General features: G+C 35.3%; 1 protein-coding gene across 13 annotated transcripts in view; it reads right to left on the bottom strand.

Moving 5' to 3' along the window:
- Positions 1–24,080, bottom strand: part of LOC117419891 (calcium-dependent secretion activator 2-like) — a 159,095-nt gene that overhangs the window by 34,698 nt on the left and 100,317 nt on the right. For 9 of the 13 annotated variants that reach the window (XM_058986045.1, XM_058986049.1, XM_058986046.1 and 6 more), the window contains exons 14-20: positions 23,509–23,610; positions 17,208–17,271; positions 14,438–14,561; positions 12,867–12,970; positions 8,965–9,121; positions 2,845–2,986; positions 2,473–2,592 (exon numbers count right to left, since the gene is read on the bottom strand). In XM_058986045.1, the coding sequence (XP_058842028.1) occupies positions 2,473–2,592; positions 2,845–2,986; positions 8,965–9,121; positions 12,867–12,970; positions 14,438–14,561; positions 17,208–17,271; positions 23,509–23,610 (813 nt within the window). The remainder of the gene's footprint in view (positions 1–2,472; positions 2,593–2,844; positions 2,987–8,964; positions 9,122–12,866; positions 12,971–14,437; positions 14,562–17,207; positions 17,272–23,508; positions 23,611–24,080) is intronic. The other 4 variants (XM_058986055.1, XM_058986056.1, XM_058986057.1 and 1 more) reach the window with 1 other exon arrangement.

Genomic DNA, 24,080 nt, shown 5'->3' with positions numbered 1-24,080 from the left:
CCCTGTCGAAGAGACGTATAACCGCACCTTTAAATGTGCTTGTACTGTAATTGAGCGAACACTTGGAATCCTCAGAATGTGATTCCGATGTTTGGATGTCTCTGGGGGAACACTACAGTACACTCCTCAGAAGATTAGCAATATCATCCTGGCTTGTGTTTTACACAACATAGCTCTCTGTAATGGATGTTGAACTTACAGAGGAAATATTACAGGGTTTGAGGGAAGCAGGTGCTGAATTTGACGCCCCAGTGTTAAAAGTTGTAGATTTTGCAAGTGCCAGGCAGGTCAGACAAAGCCTTATAGACAGGGGTTCACATAACTGTTATGAAGGTATGCACGAGGACCAATAAAAAAAAAAAAATGCAGACTTAGTTTTTGCTGTTTAAAACCCAAATGCGTACCATCAGTTTATATATTTTTTTTTAATAGGAAAGCATTTATAATGAAGGCAGCGACGGTGCTCACGGTTCGAAGGTGCGCTATACTTTAGGAAAACTGATTCTAACCCCCCCCCCCCCCCCCCCCCCGTTACTCACTTGCTCGCTCGCTCAGCAAGTGAAAAAAAATAAATAAAAATATGTAACTTTATTTTGATTATAGATCACTTTTTTAAATTTCCTATTCACTCTTCCCCTCCAAGCTGCTAAAACAAATGTGCAGACTTGCTTGAGGGGCTTGGTCATGCTCTTCACTTGGGCTGCTGGACATTTAAAAAAAAAAATTGCACTTTTGTCTTCCTTCTATCGCAGACGCACAGGTGCTCTTAAAGGGAATGTTAAATCCTTATTATTATTATTATTATTATTATTATTATTATTATTATTATTATTATTATTATTATTATTATTATTATTATTAATTTCTTAGCAGACGCCCTTATCCAGGGCGACTTACAATTGTTACAAGATATCACATTATTTTTTACATACAATTACCCATTTATACAGTTGGGTTTTTACTGGAGCAATCTAGGTAACGTACCTTGCTCAAGGGTACAACAGCAGTGTCCTCCACCTGGGATTGATTAGCTGGGCGCATGATTCGCTATTTGATATGCATTAGCCCACGCATGAGACCCGACTTCTAAATCACGTTTTCGTACACTATCTCGTCGGTTCGTTAACGCTATAATTTTTGCGGTAGCGGCTGCATACATATTTGCTAAATAGGGCCCAATGTAGGATATACTCAACACGGTGCTGGACTTGACAAGTCTCTCCAACCATCTGTTGACAAGAATTTTCCCTTCGTTTTGCCTTAGCTGATACACTGATGACCGATGTCAGCCTACCAACATGACTTACCAATCACAAACAGCCACCATTGTTTCTACAGTAGTTTGCTGCGTTTCAAAATATTTTCTTTAGCATTTTAACACTATCACAAATCAACTAGGAATAATATAGTGTCCATTTATATATTGAAGTACCTACCATATGCATACTGTATGTATCCATGTACTGTAATTGGCATGTCAATATTGCAGAGGTACCACACAATGAATCATTAAATCACTAGCAGCAAACACAAATAACAATCACAATTTTAGTGAAAGCCTAATGTATAAAAAAGTAAATAGGGCCGTCAATCGGGAGTAATAAAAAAATGCATAATGCCATTTCATAAATACCATCCATTACTTTTACAAGAAAAACAGCACATTACAGTAATTGAAGGTCTTTTAGCTCTTTCCCTCCACACTAACCACTGCGAGTTGTATATTCATTCCTGAATCCCAATGGGGGATCAAATTGTTGTGTTTAGAGGATTTTAAATACAGTGAAAATTGAGGCATTGACAGAAATTATGGGCAAAGCATGTGATCCACCCTTGGTATATAACAAAAGGTTCACTATAAATTAACGGAGTAAGGGATAAGGAGTCAAGGCTTCAGTCAATGTGGATGCATTGTATACAATGGAATGGAAGTACTTAGTACCAAGTACTAAAAAACAAGCAATTGAAAAAGAGGTTATCTAAATAAATGTAAAACTTAAAAGTGTGACATATTCAAGTGTTTATGAAAACTGAGTATAGGCAAGTAACTGAGCCAACAAGAAACGTGTTTGTCCTTTGAGAACCAATCAATGTTACTGGAGGAGGGTGGAGGAAGATTAAATTCTATTATCCTACTTTTGCAGGGGATTTTTTTGGTTATATTTTCTCAGAGGCTTATTATACGATTATAGTCGTATAATTTATCAGGGAATGAAACTGATGTTTTTCAATGCTTCAGGATCCATTTGCAACTAACTTTAAATTATTGTACAACAAAAAGGGTAGACTGACATTGTAATTATGTGCATGATCACAAGGCTGGGAACAGAAGTTCATCAATGTGGAGGAAAAGGGGTAGACACACACGCACTGTACACACGGAACAAAACCATTACTCAAAACACCACAGGACAGGTCATGCTCATTTCATTCATGCAAATAAAGGACTCTTCAATGCTGAGAAATACACACGTGTTAGCATATAAAGGAGCCATCCAGGATGGTGCAGAAAAGCTAGGTATTTGAGGAAGATTAAGGGGCAGACTTGGAACCTTTGGTAGAGGCACATTTGGGAGATTGTTGGTAATAGTCCTGCATGGGAACAAACAGCATATCAAGATATATCTTGATTAGAAAAGGGGTGAAAGTCTATTAGTACAAGTCTATGTCCATTAAAGAAAATAAAAAAAGAATGCCTATTGCTTGCATATTATTGCTCACAAAAACTTTTTTTTTGTTAATCTACAGGAGTTGGAACATCATGTCATAGTTGGTGCAATAATAGAATTAGGGGCATTTGTGGAAGCAGATTTTCAAGCTTTCAAGCTTTCTAAAACTGCTTACTTGACTGGCTGCCATGTTTCCTGTTCAAATCCTCTGTGAATAGACTGGGCAATAGAAGACTCCATTAGATCAATGTAGCGGATAACCAGGGGGATAAAATAATCTTGTAAGTGCTTATGAAACTTCCCATTGCAGAGGAGAGCTGTCAGGGAACAAGAAAGAAAGAACACACAATTAAATGCTATCCAAAATATTTACATGCAACCCCCATTGCATCAAACCGCATGAACCAATTCAAAGGATTTTGGTCAGCAAATACAGCAAAGAGAACTATACGTTAGTACAGTGCAATGGAAAGCAATTGCATCTTGGTATAGAGCCTTTTAAAACATCTTAAAGCCCTGCAAATAAAATTACATGAACAAATCATCATATAAAAAAACACATGCGATGCTGTTATGTACTGTAGGTATGCATGATTCTTCCAAAAAAGTGTATTCATACAATAATCAGTTGAATGAATGAAGTACAGAAAATGCATTTCCAACATAAACAACCAATCCATAACTTATAATACATGTTAAATGGTCTCATTGCAAGATTTGGATGTAGAACAGAAAACTCTTTTAAGCAGAGTGTGGGAGGCTGCAGCAGACCTCCTTTCTGAGAATACAATGAATGGCCAGGCGTATAAAAAGAACAATATCAGACACATGTGAAGGAGCAAGGTCGTAGATAGATTTTTTAGTAGGAACTATAAATCAGATGTGGGAAGAGTTTAAATTAGGATAAACGTGGGATAAACCAGCTTTTTTATTAGTCTTTATTTGACCAGCAGCACTCAGCATGACAAAGTCGAGACAAAACATTAGCAGAGATAAAAGCAAACAAGGCACTGAAATAATCAATTATTGTTGAGTTACATGCATGAACTGGTCCTTCAGCGGTTAGCAAAAGACACATTCTTAATTGTAAGGTTTTTCAAATTTTGCACCAAGAAAGGGTAAACTTAGACATTACTGGGTTATGAGATCCCTAAAAGCAGTGTATGTGTTGGTAGTATTTATGAATGTTTTCTTTAAAATTATCTTGTGTTGGCTTTGCCTGAAGTTAATTTTAAGAACGTAGAGCTAAATTCAAAGCTATTTACAAATCGTCATTAGATTTTTTTTTCTGAAAGTCTGGAAGGATAAAAACACCACCTACAATTCTAAAACAAACATAAAACAACTTGATACTGCTCAAATGCAATTCAATAAATGCCTTTCTGGTTTAGAAACTTTCTTCTGTGCGTTTTTCCTTACTGAGAATAATTGTGCTAATAACGGTTTGTTGGAAAAAGCTTTGGGAATTTAGCCCTTTGTGAAATAGAAACCAGAAGGAACAGAGAAGAAACAAATACAGTAGAAAAAAAATGGCTAGGCTCAATTAAGACGATTTTAATTTTTCTGTAGCGGCAACTATACTAAATGATTTAAATTGTAAAGACAGGAGTTGTGATTTGTAAATGGCACTCCCACTAAAAAGAAAACAAGCAGGAGTTTTGGTGGCAGACTGAGTTAGTCCCATTAGTCCCATGTAAAGAGCCTCCAAAGGATCCTGGTTGAAATCCATCTCTGCATCATTTTTACAGTATTTCAAATCTCTTTACAAACAATGCTCCTTGTTTTATTCTGTTTCCAATGACTCATTCAACATCACTGCAACAACCTAAAAATAAATTCATTGGAGCATTCACACAAGTTCACCTCAGCCATTCCCCATCAAGACCTCCTCCTGGGTCCACTGCCTGCACCAGCTTAATCAGAGAAGCACACTTCAAGTTCTACTTTAATCCACTAAGGGAGAACATCCCTTTAACTTAAAATAACAAAGGGTCTGCACGGTTACAGTATTATCAACACTAGCTTCAGTACAATTATAATGAACTTTTTTTCATACAGATAAATTATTTTTATGTGCCTCCAAATATTAAAATATGGGTAGGGCTGTACCATTTCAACACATCTCATTAGATGTGCGTCTCGAATGTATTTAGCAGCTGTCTGAGTTATTATCAATGGTGTCCAACAGTATAATGTTAGAATGCCCTCTGTAATGCTATATTGTAAACCTTGAGATGAGCTTTGTTTTTTTGTTTGCATGGCATCAGATTTCTATCAGGAATAAGAACATTTAAAAAAAATGGAGTTGAGCTTCCCAATGGGATTTTCACATTTTCATTTCCTAATGAGGGATTTTTTTCGATAATGAGAGTTGACTTTAGCAGTCACTCTGGGCTCTATTATGACTAATTTGACTCCACTTCACTCTCCTTGTTAATTATTAACACTAGCCTTTTTATCCTCTTGAGGTTGTTTCTTTGTTTTTCTCATTTGATTTTTTTTTTTTAGATGAAATTTCATTTGTAAATAGTATTCAGAACAAAAAAACAATAGTTTGTTAAGTACTGTATCATTACAAACATAGGGGTCTATTCAATTGATCTAATGGAGGTGCATACAAACAGCGCCGCACTTTAAATCATTAAAGGAAAGAAATTTTGTTAGATCCAGCATCTCTAACAGTGTGTGTGAGTCTCTGAAATATTTAACAGTAAGCAAAAATCCAGGTTTCTTCTTATTTCATTATTGTCTAGTTATTATATAAACATTACCTATAGTAGCCCTAGATATCTTAGTTGTGATTCTAGATATTATAGTAGCATTACATCACCAAGTGAAGGTTACAAATTAAATACAGTACTTTTTGTACTGTAGGCTTATATTTATTGTGATATAGCCCCCAGTCAAGGCTGGGTTGGCACCCTTTAAATAGGTGACTCAGACACAGAAACTGTAAGTTTAAGCACTTTTATTACTCACACAGTAGCACAAAAACAAACAAAACAAAACAAAAGCCTTTCCAATTGGGAGCACTAACCAAACTTGTTTTTCCCTAACTAAAGGGTTAGGACAGCTAAACCATTTTCCCAACAAAATCGCTCCTTTAACCAGGCTAGGCAAAGCCTTCACTGGTTTTCTTTAACTAAACTGGACAGCTAAGCTGTTTACCGGTCACAAAACATATACTCTTCAAGAATACACACACAGTACTTCCTCTTGTGACAAGCTCCATGGCAGTCCTCTCTCTAATGGAGCTTCAAGCTCCCTTTTTATATCCTGTGGCTGTTCCCAATTAGCACCAATTATCTAATTTGGGAACAGTCACATTCTCACATGTATTTGGCAGGGATATGAATTAACCCCATCCCTGCCAACCACCCCCAAAAACACATGACCCCAATACTTTATTTACAGGCAAGGCTCTGCCCTGACACAGTATTTACTAAAACTATAACTGCTTTGTTAGGATTGGCATTTATGTCCCAGTATTAAACAAAACAGCACCAAAACAACTCTATAATTGCTATGCCTTGTCATTTGAAATGTTTTTGCTTCATTGACATTCCCTGTTTGTTTATAAGGCAATTGAAATTGTTATGATTGTAACAGACACAAATAAACATTTAAAACTGAAAATCCTAGATCAAATGATATCACATTTACTTAAATTACTACCCATGTACTTTATCTGAATAATAATAATGCAAGTTATACAAATCAGTCAGTGATATGTTCTTAGATATGAAATCATCATGACCTATTTTTCTGAATATCCAGAGTATACAATAAATGACTTCCACGTTAACTTTTTTAAAATTATTATCTTCAGTTAATGAAGTACATATAGGTGTGCAATTGATCATTGTACATTTATGTAGCTCTTCATACTGTGAGTGTCCATAAACTATATTTAATATACATTGAGGTTCAACAAATTGATCAGTAAAGCAACTATCATTTGTAAAGCTAATTATAGGGTAACTGACTCATTTTTTGTGGCATTCACACATGCATGCAGGGACACAAGATCGAAAAGGAGGACACTCAATTCTCATGATATATTAAATCAGACTACAAGCAATCCAAAAAATAAATAAAAACACACACACACACACACACACACACACACACACACACACACACAACATATTATTTTTTTCTTGGTTGTCTATTTTAGTTGCTACAAATCTGCTAAATCTGATTGTCCTGGATCTTGTTATTATCCTAAAACCCTACAACACATTTATTCAGTTGGTATTCTAAAGTAACATGTATTCAAATAAATACATAAATAAATAGCACACAGTGTGCTGTGCAAGGGTTATGGTGACTCTAATTACATGGTTACCATTCTTAGTAAAAGTGTTTGGTAAAACAAAGTTCAGTCACAATGAAGTACTTCCTTAAACAAAAACAAACTTCAAGCACCTGAACAACCTGGCTTTCTCCCAGAGAACAAAACATCTGACAGCATTTCAAGTGTCTTGGACAAGAGCCTAAGCTGAACTAATGTGTACCTGTACCTTTAACATGGATATGATGTACCTGACCACCTTGTTCCAAGCCATCGCCCACAATGCTGCTGGATTAGCCAAGGTCTCCAGTATTATCTTGCAGATGGATCACATACTGTAAATTCTAATTTGACAAATTACCAATGAAGCCCTCTCATCTTGGATACAATATTGTTTACAGTTTATAAAACTCAACAGCTTTAAGTATCACTTATGTGCAGATAACACTATTCTATACTCCATTGACAGAACTCCCCAGATGGCTCTTGGACACATGCAAAAAGCTTTCAATGTTTTAAATACACGTTGTTTCCAAATGCGAAACTGAGTTTCCATGGTGTTCAAGAGAAAAATAGCTCAGTAAACACGTTTGATGGCAAAGATTAATACAAGATGAATGCATGTTTCAATGACGTTAAACCAGGATGTGTAGGTCAAAATAAATTTAGGTCAAATAATGTAGATTCTGATAACCTTAACAGTTTGTGTGACGGTCTGTACTGCAGACATTTGTATCACAGTTGAATGAAATTTTCTCACACTATTGCTACGTATGTAAGTGTGATATACTTAAATACGTCTCTATAGCTCTGTCGTCAGTGATATGAATCCCCTCAGGGAAAAGTAAAGTACTAAAAAGTTAAAGCCAAATGATAAATTTCATTTTTTATTTTATAGTTTTAAAAACCAATTATATCCTGTTATGGCATTTAAAACCAATGTGATAATTGCTTGTTATGAAAAAATAAATTGTTAATTAAACTGTAGTTAAAGCATGCTTTTATCATCTTTACATAGCCCACTTTAGTAATTATGCAATAGAAAAATTCTGTAAATAGTTCATCCAGCTTGAACTGCTTCTAATTAATTTAAATCACTGTAAAAGGAATCTCAGCCAGTATGAAACACATTCACTTTCTGAGCTGCAGGCCTCGATGATATACAATTTACAGTGTTAAAATCTCTAGTTCAAAATGCATTTTTCAACCTGTTTAAACAAGCTTTTTGGAGGAAAAATGCTTTAACCTCAAAAGAAAAATTGTGTTTGCTGTTTAAACACAAATGTATAAAGATGCAGTCATCTGTGTCTGAAGAAATACCCAAACATGTATGGATATATATATATATATAAAAATAATAATAAAAAAAAAGATACATTTTTGGTAACAATTGTTTTTGGTACTATGCTGTAAGAACAGTGGGAGCACAAAGGTAGGGTACCTTAAACCTCTGTGACAGTACAGTAGGCTAACTCAGGTCAATCCTGAGCTAAAGGTGAGGGTACTTAACTAAAAGACACAAAAAACATTACCTAAAACGAAAACACATTTAGTTTGTGATGCAGTTGCATCTAATCAGTGCTGTGATAATAGCTGAGAGATTGAAGCATTATGAATGTAATTTACTTTCCCTTAACAAAAATGGTTTCTAGTTTAAGCCATTGGCCACAATGTTGCAGGATTAGTTATGGTTTCTAGTAGAATCTTGCAGATGGATCACATATTGTAAATGACCTTGGTTACTATTATCTTAACAGTTTATAATCATCTGTGTAAAACTGCATCACTTATATACAGATAACAAAACACCCCATATGGCGCGTGGACATGCAAAAAGCTGTTTCAAGTCACTTGCCCCAAGTCATTGTGATGTGCTGAACTATCACACCACCTGTTGTACGATAATGATGAAGTATAAATACTTTTGAAACTTTTGAACTGATTTATATTAAATTGATATTATGATTTAAATAAAGAGCTACTGAAAGAAAGATTACTTACTATCATTTCTTAGGTAGTTATTGAGGAGCTGGAAAAGTGGAAAACTATCCCAGGAGTCTTGAGGCTGTGCCTCAAGCGAGGCATCCATGTCAACAGCATATAAGGACCAAAATATCTCTGCGTGTTCAGCCATTATTTCTGGCCACCAAGCAAAGGCCTAAAAAGAAACATGAAACAATCATCATAAACCAACTGAAGGCGTAAACAGTATGGACAGAATCCTTAAAACATGCCGTCCACTGTAAACAGCTTGCATTCTACAAGCACAAATCTGCAAGCCAGGAAAACAAACTAGTCTTCTACTCAACGATATGCTATCTCCATGGGGCTCCTTCAGCTGATAAGCATACACAAGCATAATAAACTGCTGCTGGTTCAAGTACCTCCAGGAGTTACTATTTATAAGTATAGACCTGGCCACTTTGGAGAAGTTTCAAGACATTATTAATTTACACATGAATTATGCATCTTAAAATGTTTTTTTAGCTTCGGTTGATTATGTAAAATGGCACAGGCTTATGTATGAATATCTATAAAAGATTACCAGGCTGAATCTAATTAGAAAAGGGGCAGTGTCACTTGTAAGAGGGCTAATTCTGTATGTCGAATACTTATTTACCTATTTAATATATGATGTATGCTCTAACATTCTCCATTGTTGTTTCTAATTAGATCATTTAATTTATAATACCATGTCACTTCAGAAATACATCCTTTAGGAGTCTTTTCAGAAATGCCCAGTAGTTGAAAAGGGGCATTAGTTATTAAGCCTGGTAAAGAATGATCTAAGCAGAAAAAACTAAAAAGAGAATTGTACAAAACACATACACTGTAAGATATTAAACAGATAAGAAAAAGTATCCCTTTAATCCCTTTAAACCACAATGATCTCTACTGACTTGAATTTCTTTTTTTTCTTTTCTTTTTTTAAACTCAATTACCTTTCGCTTGGACTTTGTGAAATCTGTGACTGAGATCTAACACACTTTTTTTTTTTTTTTTTTTTGCCTGAAGCGTTGACCAGTAAATACATTTTCTCATAACAATGGGCAGGCCAGAAGAAACTATTTCCTTGACCGTTTTCCAGGTAGACTGCACACAAACAGATCCTCCTGTCGGCCCTTTAGGATTAACAACTATTTACATCTTCATAGAGTTCGTGGTAGAGTTCATACAGGGAGAAATCAACCATTGTAAGTGGTGGTGGTGGTGGTGGTGGTGGCAGCGGTGATGGGGGGTGGCACACAGAAACAACACGGAAACAGTGATAGGTTTAATGCAAGCTAATGGTGCAAAATACCAATAGTAGAGAATAGGCACATAAGATGAAAGCAATCTAGTACACGATGCTTGTAAAATATTAGTTTTAAATCATAGATACTACTATACATATTGATTTATTCATTGTAAGCATCTACAAGGAAACCTTCTTACCCAATATACTGCAACCAACTTATTTTCACTTTAAATACATAAATTATACTCCTGCTAAATAAGGTAAATTTACACTAAGACTTTTCTTAATGCAATTGTACTTGTTTTTTTGTATGCATTAGCATTTACATTGGCAATACAAACTGAAAAGGAACATAAGTGCAGCAATGAAACTGTTGTCACAGAACTAAAAAATGCTGTAATTAAATTGTTTTACTGTTTTCCTCTTGTTTGTCACTTCATATGCAAATCTACTGCCCATCAGAGAGAGTGTGTATGTTGTAAAGGACCAGTACACACACCCGTAAATGAGCACAACAATGAAAGCAAAACGAAGAAAAGCTCATCCTGTAAGTCACCACAGTGATATAATGTCTGGGCAAAAAAAAACACAGTTCAATAGTATTTGTAAAGTGTTTGAAATTCATAAAACAATACTTTATTCACAAAAACATAATTTTTTAAATAACATTTATTGTCATTTCATTTGCTGTCAGGGCCTTAGGGAAAATTAATGAATGCTTTATCTACATTGATATTTGAATATATAAAATCAGCATATATAAACATGTTAGTGATAAAACCTTCTGAAAAACTTATTTATAGCTATTGCTCCATCCAGAGAACTGTCTGTTAGTGAAAGTAAAATGCTTTTATTTTTTCTTTTGAAACCCCTCCTTGAAATGTATTTGCTGTCTGATGCTTGTTGGAGCTCAGCACAGCCGGTCATGTTTTTCGAAGCTTCAGACTGCAATATAGATTTAAAATGAATGTTACCAGACAAAATTCACTGGAATGGCACTTTCAGGCAGTTCACACTTAACAGGATGGCAAGAATGTCATGTCACTGAATGTAACAGCAGCAAAACATACCTCTCTTCCCTGGACAAATCCATGCGTTTAGTTTGAGTAAAAGAAATACAAAAAAAAAAGTTACAGATCATCATGCAAGACTGTCAATCTGTCCTCTTCTCTTTAAATAGTGACAAGCAGTAAAACATCTATGTATAAGAAAATCAGATGTAGTGTTATGTATTTCGAGTTTCAGTTCAAAACTTACCTGTAATTTACTCTATAGCATTTATTACAAAATATGCAATGTTATAAAAGCCATTTGGTATAGACAAAAATGAGAATGAAATACATTGCCGTGGTAGGAATATCCGATTGTAACCTATACACGATGGAGGTGTGGTTTTGGGTAAGAGAATCATAGTTTTAATGCATACGTTCAAATAAAGTGGGCAACATTGAAAAAACAGGTAAATGAAATCATTCAAACTGAAATGATTACATATGTAACTGCTTTTTTAGACAATTATTATTATTATTATTTATTTCTTAGCAGATGCCCTTATCCAGGGCGACTTACAATTGTTACAAGATATCACATTATACATTATTTCACATTATACAGACATCACATTATTTTACATACAATTACCCATTTATACAGTTGGGTTTTTACTGGAGCAATCTAGGTAAAGTACCTTGCTCAAGGGTACAACAGCAGTGTCCCCCACTGGGGATTGAACCCACAACCCTCCGGTCAAGAGTCCAGAGCCCTAACCACTACTCCACTGCTGCCCTGACAATGTAAGAATATCAAAACCTTATAAAAACAGGTTTATACAAAACATGTAACTTATATGTATAGGGCCTCTTGCCTACAACTAGATGAAAAAAAAATCTAGAATATTGAAATAGAGATTACAATAATAGCTGGCTACTGTACTCTAATGTTCAGCTGGAAACAGTAATAAATCTTATACAATGTAGTAATAATTTAACTTGATGAAAATAAGTGCAAAACCACAGGGACATTTCAGAGAAAATGGTGGATTATTTATATATTTTCAAAAATGTTCCAACACCACGGAAGAAAAACTTATCACAGATAAGGAGACCTACGTGTCTATTTTACAATCTGTGCTAATTTGAATAAGATGTTTTATAAAACTACACGTGTCTCTTGCTACAAAAGTGTGAAAAAAGGGAGTCAAATTGAACAGATGTTAGGAAAAAAAAAGTCTGAACTGCACTGCAATTTTGTTGATTGAATCACCTACGCAACATCTGCAAAGAAGAACTAGTTGTAGCTTAAGCATTTTTTATTTTACCAAACCCTAATTCCCTTATCCCCTGCCTGGCTGTGTACGCCAAATGCCAAGTCACCGCTTTAGGAGCAACCAGCTGTGGAATAAGGCTAAGGATGTTCTCCTATTCTAAACAGCCACAGGATCAGGAAACATCACGTTCAGAAGAATTGACAATCAACATAAGTGTGCTCTACATAACATTCTTTTAAGACATATTCATTGTAGAAATGAAAATTAATCAAATGGTGATATGAATTTTTCAATAGTTTTAAAAACTGCTCCCTGTACGCTTTAATTAACTAACTTGACAGACAGAAATATATAAGTGGTGAAAGTGATCAGTAAACTCAGCAACTCTTCACTCATTACCTCTGAATGATGTTCTTCGTTCTGTTGTAGTACTTCAATGCACAGCTCCCCCAGTCGCATAACATCCTCTAGTTTTTTAGCAGGAGCAGCTTGGTTCATAGTATCTAGATTCAAATTCCCATAAAAAGGCTGTTATTTTTCAAAATGTAAATATATTACATCAACCAAAAGCAATAAATAAACAAAACACAGACATCAATGTTAAGTGAACTGCTTTATAAACTACGTACTTTCAAATGATAATACATTTTTTCCCTTTTAATATTGATCTTATACAGTAGGCCACAACTACATACTTCCTTTGTTGAAATTAATCTCTAATTTCCTGATCCCAATGGTTTTGAAAAATGTTTTGCTTTGTTTAAAACATATACATTTCTTGCTATTAATCTATTTTTTAATGCATGCATTTCATTTTCACATTAAGGCTGTATGTGTGAAGAGTGTGCTCAACCTTAGGTTTCTATAGTTGCTGTATTAAACAAATGTGACTAAACCATCAAACTTTTTTTTCCACAGCACTGACATCACTAAAGAGCATTTAAAGGGTAAACATGGACATATTTATTCACATAACATATTTAAATCAACTTTGAAAATGATGCAACATTTTAAAAGAAATAAAAGGGTCTGTATTTTAATTTAAAATACATAATTTAGATAAATGTGGTTTGGGTTCTTATTCTTATTATGTTATCATCACATAATGACAACCAAACAACTTCCCCTAACAAGTGCCCTTGAGTAAAAGTATACTAGTTTGATTCTAGTATTGTACATGTTTTATGAGTTAGTAAATGACGGGAGCAAATGCTTTAAATATATACAACCAAAAGTCTTGTTACAGTTTAGTTATAGGATATGTTGTAAACAGTTAATAATACATTGCTAAATGGTTATAAAGCATTGAATGTAACTAAACCATTATAGAAACCTACAAAATACAACATTAAATCTTTCATTACACTGATTAAATTGGTATCCTTTGGTAAATCAGCAACAAAGTAAATATGATTATGGATATTTATCAATGAAAGCTTAGCTAAAGTGTGGCCAAATGGAAAACAATATTTTAAGACAAGCAGAATGGCATATACATAAAAACACAATTGGTATAATACAATAAATATTCACTGTGCTAATAGATTTTTTTTTTTTAATGAGCAAAGTAGAATTTTGATCTTTCTTGAATTCTTAGAAAAATATTTCCTCAACAATTGATGTTAAACCCTCAAGCCATCAATTTTATATTGAAAACTTTTTTAAAGAAAAGAAAAAAGGAGAACTAATCTAGAATGAGTTCATATAATAAAAGGGCTAGGGAGAATGCAACAGGGAAGTGTTATGTAGGGGTTCCCACTAAAGCAGGGTCCCTGGAGGCAGATTAGCTTAGTGAATAGGAAAAGGTTCTGTAGTTCACCAGCTGAGATTTTAATGAGACACTTGCAGTTGAAATTGCTCAGGTTTTTTCAGAAAAGGGGAAAGAAAAAGGAATACTTTTTCTTTTACTATTCAGTTAATAGACCTAGCTCGTTCTTTCTGCCATTTTCAAGTCTGCACACAGTACAAACCTTCTATTTTAGCGTACTCTGTGAGTCGGGAGTAATTGATCAAAGCAGCTTTCTCAAGACATTTGCGTATCACTTTCTTCATATCGTCAGGCAGCACAGGGGTGGAAATGTCCTTCATTAAAACCTAATGAAAGAGGAATTCATTGATATACAGTACATTGTTATTACTGATACTCTTAGTTCACATGCCTGTCAGTGGTGCAGTCCTAAATCTGACGGTACCGAAGCACCACTAAAATACAGATTTTCTTAAACAAGAATTATTCTACAAATTCACATTTTATTGTATACTAAATTTCAAGTAACACATGTAATAGGTAATGCACATCTTTAATTTCTACAAGTATTTCCACAAAGTGTATTTCTTCATCTTTACGTGGCTTCATTTGTGTTTAGGACCACCATCATAGTCGATGCACTGTTGCTGTCGTCTTCATCAGCATTTTTAGCCTTCGTAAAGAAGTAGTATGTAATGCTCTTTTTATTGCATCAAGGGGGCTACTGACTGAATCAGACAGTTGTGCAGGAGATGCGAGTCATGTGACTTAATTAGCCTAACTGCATTTCAGTGCGTTCTGGCTCGACTATACCACTGACGCATATCTAATTTTAACTTTTGCTAGAGACTGAGATTTTCAACAAAGTTTTCAGTTTCATACTGTGCTATTTATTGAGTTTAACCTGTGGAAAATGATGTATAACAAAAAGAAGGTTCTTATTGTCATTATTTAGACTCTGACAACAACGCAAAATGCCACACCGCCAAACAAAGTTTTATAAAAATTCAAACTTATTAACAGATTGTTACTTCCATGAGACAAAATGACAGTCCTGGAGCTCCTGCTATCGGATAAGTCCTTCTCTTTATGCTGAAATGTCCACCATGTTGTCTCTGGCACGCCTGTCAGTTTAATCAAGACAGAATCTGGATTCATCAGTGAAGACGACTGGCGGACATTCATTGATGTTCCACCTGATGTGATCCCTAGCCCATCTCAAACATTCCAGAATAGAAGCCACAGAAAGCTACCTGCAAACTGTCTGGGCAGAAATTTTTAACCCCTGTTGCATTTTGACTTGATTTTAATATGGTCATCTACCGAAGGGGCTGTGATTCTTCTGTGTCCCCCACCCTGTTTTCACTGCTTTGGTATCAACTCTACGCACCGGAGACCAAACTTGACAGCATGTTTCAAACAAATAGTATTTGCCTTTGTCGAACAAAACCTACACTTCTCAGTGGTAGCATATGACAATGTTTTGTTAATGTGAGAAGCCATAAGTTAACAACGGAAATAACTCCCGCTCAGCTACTCTTAAAATTAACAAATACGTTGATTTGCCTTTAAATATTACGATAAATCTAGCCCTACGTATTTAGCAGTGACAGTGTATTGGTACTTTTCAAGTATAATGAGGACAACAATAATCAAGCCAGTTCGCTTCCTTCACTGTAAGCTTTGTGTGGGGAGTTGATATGGGCTCAGGTGCAGAAAAATCCCCTTGCCCACAATCCCCTGTAGTCTAAAAAAGACACTAGACAATGATATGTGTAATAATTCCTTAATTGCAAAAAGAACATACAAATAACTCTTTAGCGCAACGCTTACTGTGTTGAGATACAAGACATATATGGGTTTCCAACCTCATTAAATTCCAGCTTAACTCATTAGATATTACATATTTTCTTTAATACTTTAATACAACTAAAAATGATAAAACATCACCCACAAAATGCATGAACAATCCTGCATTTGATATATTGTACTAAAAAATGTATGACTTCAACTGAACAGTCATTGGGCTCAGCAACAGACTGCTGTCGACATGGACCCTTTGTGATATTTGTTTTTGTTATTGCAGGGTAGCAGGATTTGGAATCCTATAAAAGTGGATGGCAGAGAGGGAGAGAGAGAGAGAGATTCTGAAATACTTTACATGCATCTTTATAATGGTGGACAAAATAAAGCTTTTCCCCCAAAACACCCACCCATAGTCAATGAGATCTAATCATTCATGAGCACACACTGGCATGTTTTGCAGACCCACTGGATATTAATAGATCTATGAGCATAATCATTTGCCAGCACATATTGGCATGATTTACAGCAAACACTTTTCTTAGCCTCAATTTAATTTATTTTCTTCCATTAATTATTGTCCTTTTAATAATTTTTCTTTATATTAAAAAAGTCTCAGGAGATTATAGACCTATTCTCAAAGCTTATTATTATTATTTTTATGTTTTTATGTTTTTATGAACCAAACACAGTTTGATAATCATTAAACTGACTCTTGGCTTACTTAACAAACCTTTGAATAAGTGGTAAGAAATGACCCTCATTGTAACTAACAACTTGGCTCATTTCAAATTCAGGTAATTTTAATTTAAATACACAGGCAGTATCTTCCCTCCTTGTGCTTACCCAAACTATAAAGAGGGCACTGTGTTATTGTGCTGACATTTCTATTGGAACATCACCATTCTGTCGATTCCAATGGACTCATTTTATCTGACTTCTATTTTAATTGGGTTATTGGCATATCTCCCAGTCAGATACTTTCAAATGATACCAGCATGCTAGGCTGTACTCTATCCTGATCTAACAATGGCCTTTAAATGAGATAATAAGTACCTACATTGAAGAATTGGTTAATGCTGTCAATAAGTTTGTTTAATCACTGTGTATTCTGGGTTGCTTCTATTCCATGTGACAAAAACCAAAGAAAACATGGGGAAATCAGGGCAATTGAAAAGTAAAATACTCACCCTTTCAAGCAAGGAAAGTGTAGCTTTTAAAGCACCTTCAGGACGCCCAAAGGGGAAACAATACCTGTAAAAGAATGTGAATCATTTCTATTTTTATTATTTGTGAAATTAAGAATGAATCATAAATAGTACAACTGAATAGGTTGTTCAAGTATTACATTGTAGAGCAACCCCAAATTTATAAAGGGGAAAAACCGACTGCAAAAAGTCCCGTAATGTGCGTGTTCAGTACGGCCGCACTCAGCTAATTAGGTGAAGCAGGCGATTCCGCAATCAAACAATTTAAATACCCCTCACCACAATTAGCGGTGGAGAATTACACACCTCTCACAATAAATAGCGGGTTTGGGTCAACCCTGCGTGTGTAGGCTACACATTCCAAAAGAAAATGAATGGCACACAAAGACCTCAGCGTGGTACTAGCCATAGTGATGAGGATGCTCAGAAGCGAAAACTGAAATTTACCAATCAGGAAGTCGAGATTTTGGTACAAGCAGTACTTGTAACACATGAAGATACATCACCAGGACAAAGGAATAAAATATGGAATGTGTGGTGGCTTCTTATTAAACAAATGTACCACTTCAGAGTTTGTAGTCTAGGTTGCTTATACATTACGACGCATCATCCAGTTACTGTGCTTCGCATATTAGTTCAACTTCTTATTTCGTATAGAATAATTCCAGGCATATAGACTTTTCAAACTTCAGGAACAATACGTTTTATTTACTTACATCCATGGCAGTCAAACGGGTGGAAAATCCTTCCATTGTACAGCAATATGTTCAACAACAATAACTTCATACAGCTTCATACGAACAGTCTTCAGTTTAACTACAACTTATATCTTCTTAAATTCTTATGCAGTTACAACTCTCCCATTTCGTATATGTATGTCTGTATTTCTGACTCTATGTATGATTTTAAAGCATATCTGTATGGTCTATAATACAGCTACATTATTCAGATGTGCCTACAATCAGCTGTACTGTATTTGCTATAGCTACAAACTAACTGCGTCATCTGTCCCTCTGTCCTTTTTTTTTTTTTTTTTACCGTTTTCTTTCAAACTTAAATTTAACAATACTGCCTGAACCAGTATTGTTAAATACCAGAATGCCATATTACAAAACATAAATTCTGTAGGCATTACTAAAATAACAGTGGAGGATGAGCCTTCATTGTATTACATGTATATGATACTTTTACTTTCAAGCGCCTCGGAATATTGTTCCATCTGTTCTTAATCTCCACTGTTCTTATAATGATGCCTACACTCTAGAAGTAAAGGCTCTCATTAGAACCTTGCTTTGCCACTGTGGGGAGACCTTTTTAGGTGCTTCTAAGAAACTTTTTTTTTTACATGGATTCTATACTCTCTATTTTGCAAAACAATACTATTATAAACTGCAATTTACAAACTGACTTGATCAGAAGGGTTAAAAAATGAGCTCTTTGCAAAATGTTAATAAATGTTTCTTTGTCCTTGAAAATGATGTCTCCTTTTTGCTGCAGACAAGTCTCCCACATGACCTTGCCTTTTATATAGCCTACTGTCTGACTGCGACAAATTAACGCCTGCTTTTCAGAGCTCTTAAAATAATCAAGCAAATACGAGGCCTGCAATTACTGGCAGCTTTAATAAATTAGACAGAATATTTAATAGACCTCATTTGCAAAATTTTGGCGGTTTCGTTCAGAAATGCCCCAGAATTACATATGCATGCACAGAATTACATGTACATCAAGGGCTAAAGCGCACAGAGACATTGCCCCCACAATTCACGTGTTAATTGCGTGTTTATGCCATTGCGTGTGTTTTATAAATCCCATCCAAGAATTCAGAACCCTCAGCGCCCGTTTTACAGTCTTAAAACATGTGCTGACAGTACCTACCTGCATTCTCTTGTTCAATGTGCCCCCCCCCCCCCCCCTTCTACCTAAGATACAGTTCAGATGAGGGATCAGGTCAAATTCATGTCTTTCTTGTGCTAGCGTATCACCATTGCCTCTCTTTGCGAGAGCCCCTATGCTCTAATATCTCAATCAGAATTACGCTGGTTGTAGGTAGCCCAGGTGCCAGAGCACACATTAAATTCTAATGTCATTTAGTGTTGGATTTAATGTCATAATGTTGTCTACTGTTGCTCCCAATCAGGGTGTCCTAATGAATTTTATGTTATAAATCTGTTCAATAAACCTGACTACTTGAAAATAGTTTTCCTGCTCATTTTAAACTATATATTAAATCTCCCAGTGCTACAGCAGATGTCAAGCCAATTGGCCACAAACAGCTCCTGTCCCATTGCAATGGCAAAAAGGACTGTGATTGTAATCATGTTGGCTGTTGTGAAGGGGTCAATAATAGGTATTGTACCAACTCATGTTATGTTATATTGTATAATACATGCAGTATCAAATCATATAATAATATGAACTCTCAGGTGCTGCAGTGACTTGTAGCTTTATCTCTTTTTCTTGTACTAAAACAGAAGAATCTTGTTTATTCCCTGCAGTGGTTTACAATATGTTGGCAATTAAGAAAAAAACACCACAATTTTGATGGTAAAACACACGTATTATTAAATATCTATTCCTGCTATTTTATTTCGACAGATATACAGAATATAAATATTTCTGTCAATTTACAAGCAATAAGGTGTCAGCTATGTCTTCTAAAACAGGGGTTCCCAAACTGTGGTCCTGGGTGGGCCACGAGAGCAATGACATTCTATGGATTTCTTTCTATTAATAGCGAACAGCAGGTGCCGGCGGCAGCTGTAACTGTAGGAAAATAAAGTGTAGCAATCAAAGCAGAAATTCACAATTCAGAGCTAACAGATTGCCTACCTGTAGGCCGGATGTAGAGCGAGTGCTCTGTCAATAGGGCAGTGTTAAGGTCATGTAATCGCTCTGCTGGCAGATGTAAAAAGTGTGTTCATTTCAATTACAATATGTCGAATCCGATACCAAAGAATACGTTTTGTATAAAGAATAAAGTATAAAAGAACTAAAAAGGCAGCTACAGGAGTTTGTACCATGTGCTCAGTTTTGAGGTGGTCGAATGGGTTTTTTTCTTTTGTAGAAATGTTTTCATACTATAGCATTCCTTTAAAAATTCAATTGATGCCTATGATGAATACGTTTTTTGTGACTCAGCTATTAACATTAAATATTGAGTAATTTGATGTATGTTTCAATATTAACTAAATAAAGTTATTAATCAAACTGATAAATCTTGTTACATACCGATAACACCGTGTAACAAATTATTTTATTTTTTTTGGTTCCTGGGTAGTAAGTGTTATTTCCTAATTGCTTATGCCTCAAAAGTATAGAAAATGGCTATTATTCCCCACAAACTTTGTTTTTGTAACCAGGACAGTGATATTTTGAAATTTACCTATTTTCCAGAACACTCCAGATAGATTCAGTGCTGAGTAAACTTGGAGTAACTTCTAGAACTTTCTAGAACTTTCCAGTAATATAAATAGTAGTATAAATACAGGGGCCTTAAGCCCACCAGTTCAGTTTAGTTCCAGCTGCCTAAGTGGATACATATCTGCATTTTTCTGAGATGGCATCAAGGTCATAGGAGACTTCAAAATGGTGGCATTCCTGATGGGTCTCCAAGGCGGTTTTACCAAGTTTCCCTGCTATCTTTGCCTTTGGGACAGCAGGGACACCAAGGCGCACTACCACAGACGGGACTGGCCACAGCGGACCGAGTTCTCTGTGGGGAGGAACAACGTCAAGTGGGAGCCACTGGTGGACCCCTGGAAGGTGCTGATGCCACCACTGCACATCAAATTGGGCCTTATGAAACAATTGGTCAGAGCTCTAGATAAGGAGTCGGCAGCCTTCAAGTACCTTCAAGACTTCTTCCCTAAGCTGTCTGAGGCAAAGGTCAAAGCCGGTGTCTTCGTCAGACCACAGATAAAGAAGATCCTGGAGTGCAATGAATTCCCCAAGAAGCTCACTAGTAAGGAGAAAGCGGCTTGGAACAGCTTTGTCGCAGTGGTTCGGGGCTTCCTGGGCAATCACAAGGCCGAAAACTATGTGGAGCTGGTTGAGACTCTGGTGAAGAACTACAGCACAATGGGCTGTAGGATGTCCCTCAAAGTCCATATCCTTGATGCTCATCTTGATAAATTCAAGGAGAACATGGGAGTGTACTCGGAGGAGCAAGGCGAGCGCTTCCACCAGGATATACTGGACTTTGAACGCCGCTACCAAGGACAGTATAACGAGAACATGATAGGAGACTACATTTGGGGGCTGATTCGTGAAAGTCATTTACAGTATAATCGTAAATCTCGAAAAACTACTTGCTTCTAAATCTTTTGTAGTCATTTTTGTATTACTTTAGTATAAATACATGTTAATTTGGATTCATATGTCGTTTTTTTCTGACTATGTGAATGAAAAGAGACAAATTTGCCCGTTTTCTCATTGGAAATAGGTAAATTTCAAAATATCACTGTCCTGGTCACAAAAGCAACTTTGTGGGGAATAATAGCCATTTTCTATGCTTTTGAGGCATAAGCAATTAGGAAATAACACTTGCTACCCAGGAACAGAAATTGTGTTACATAGTGTAATTTATTTATTAAAATGTTTGGATATTCTGCTATTTTATTGATTACTGGCTCATTCACAGTCTTAAAATAACCTTAAAATATGTTTTGTTGGAAAATTATAATAAAACGTTTTTTGACTGATTCAAATTTTTCTGCAGATGGATTTATTTTCATAAGTTTTCTTTTGGTTAAGTGGCACAGAAGCACTCTGCGATTTTTTCTTTTTTTTTCTTTAGGTTGCAAGCCAACTGAATGGGAGTTATGTTTTTGTGCACGTTGTACTGGTTTTACTCAAAAGTGATTCCTGTTCAGGTATTTATGAATGGGAATAATAAGAGACATGCACTTCTTTCTTGTTTGATGACCAAGAAAAATAGCTGCATTTGTAACATTTTCAATAATACAAAGGTACTTAATTTAAACGTTTGATAAAAAACGTCTGTTTAGTTTTTGCAATTTATTTTATTACGAAATAAAGTGTTTCATTTTTTTGCATATTTGTGTGATTTCCATCTTTCACAATATTTATTCAAATGAAAAGTCAGTTTTGATTAAGTTTATGTATAATGTTACAGGTTTAAAAATATAAAATGTTTTTAATTTCACATTTTCCCAAGGAGTGCTAATAGTGGTCCGCAGTGCCTAATGCAGCTGAACAGGTGGGCCTCAGGAAAAAAAGTTTGGGAACCCCTCTTCTAAAATACATTCATTTAAAAACTTTAAATTCAGAAACTATGTGGGCAGGTGCAGATTTGATCTACTGAAGGGTCTTTCACTTGTACCAATAATTTTCCATGTGCTGACACTCCAAAGCTGTCCCTTGGGGGTATTAACAAATTAGCAACATAGGCTTAATCAGCATCAGTGTGTTGCCCCTAATCCTTTTTTTCAAATGAGCTACATGTTTTTGCTGTTGTAGTTCCCTCCTACAGCCTAGTCCTTCTCAAGGTATTTGCATAATCCATACATTCTTTATCCTATTGTTTACTCCCATTAGCCTGTTGGTGAGAGGCTGTTTATGAATGAATGTTGCTGATCCCAACATTACATTCCCTGATTCCAATCAATGGGGGCCTCCACTGGATGTGTTCTAAGGGGCTCTTCACAATTTATGATATGCGAAGAACACAAGCAACCAACAAGGGAGATTAATCCTGTTACAAACAGATTAAATAAAGAGACTCAGTGTTAACTAGCATTTCATCTTCTCAAAATGTACATCTTGTTTTTCTTTCTATATTAAATGAATATGCCTATTCCATGGAGGGTAAATGACAAATTGAGAGAAATTATTCGTATAACCTTGTAATTTTTTTTTCTTCATTTCTCTCTACGAATTCACCACGAACATGCATTTTAAAAATGCTTGTTTTGTGTTTTTCTTCTATTCATGTTCTGAACTTGGGGGAACAATTACAATTTAATCCATGTTAAGAGAGGTTATTTTACTGTTCTGTTCCTAAAGCACAAAGGAGTGTGCTATATACACTGCATTTTTTATTTTATGTTATGTAGGTACAGCGGTAGGGGGTGATTCGTTAACTTAAAAACCTAGTAATTGCACTGTACTGTATAGAACAAAATACAACAGTTGTGCTATTTATCCTTCATCGCTAAAATGTATGGCATCTTTTTTAGTTTTTTGACAAGTCCTGGACATAACAAGATAGTACATCCGTTGTTGGTTAATGTGCTTCAGTATATTGTGTAAGAAAATGTACCTGAAATGGACGATCTGGTTTTCAAGAAGAGACAAAAGTCTACTTTTTATGTCTTCAAATTGTTCTTTTTCTTCGGTGGTCACTGTTCCAATCCCATCAGGCCTGTAAAATGATTTCAAAGAAAATGCTTTGGTACAAAAGAAAGGAAACCATGTGGCACTCTGAATATTACTGACCATTTTATTTTAATATCTCTGACATTCTGAATAATGGCTTCCTGGCAGAAATATATCACAGTACTCTATACAAAATCATATTCTTTGAAAAGTTGAGCTTGTGTTTAAAGGTAGTATTCATTACTTAATAATGTTTAAATCTGTAGCAATAAAATGTAGATCAAAATAACAGATACATCCACAATAATATGTTAAATGGTGAAATAAGTACAAAAACACTATCCTAAATACCTTTGATTTTCAGTTAAATCCACATTTAATTTGTACCTATGCTTAACACCCACTTGCATTTTTCCTCTCACTGAAACTGCAGATAATCAATGAAAAAAAACCCCTACTGACTGAGAAACACTAATCCAAGCCAAAGAAAAGGAAAGCGATTTCATATTCTTTCCT

This window comes from Acipenser ruthenus, chromosome 14, assembly GCF_902713425.1.
Source record: "Acipenser ruthenus chromosome 14, fAciRut3.2 maternal haplotype, whole genome shotgun sequence".
NCBI classification, from domain to species: Eukaryota; Metazoa; Chordata; class Actinopteri; order Acipenseriformes; family Acipenseridae; genus Acipenser; species Acipenser ruthenus.
The sequence above is the reverse complement of the archived record's forward strand: the minus strand, read 5'-3'. Positions and strand labels throughout refer to the sequence as shown.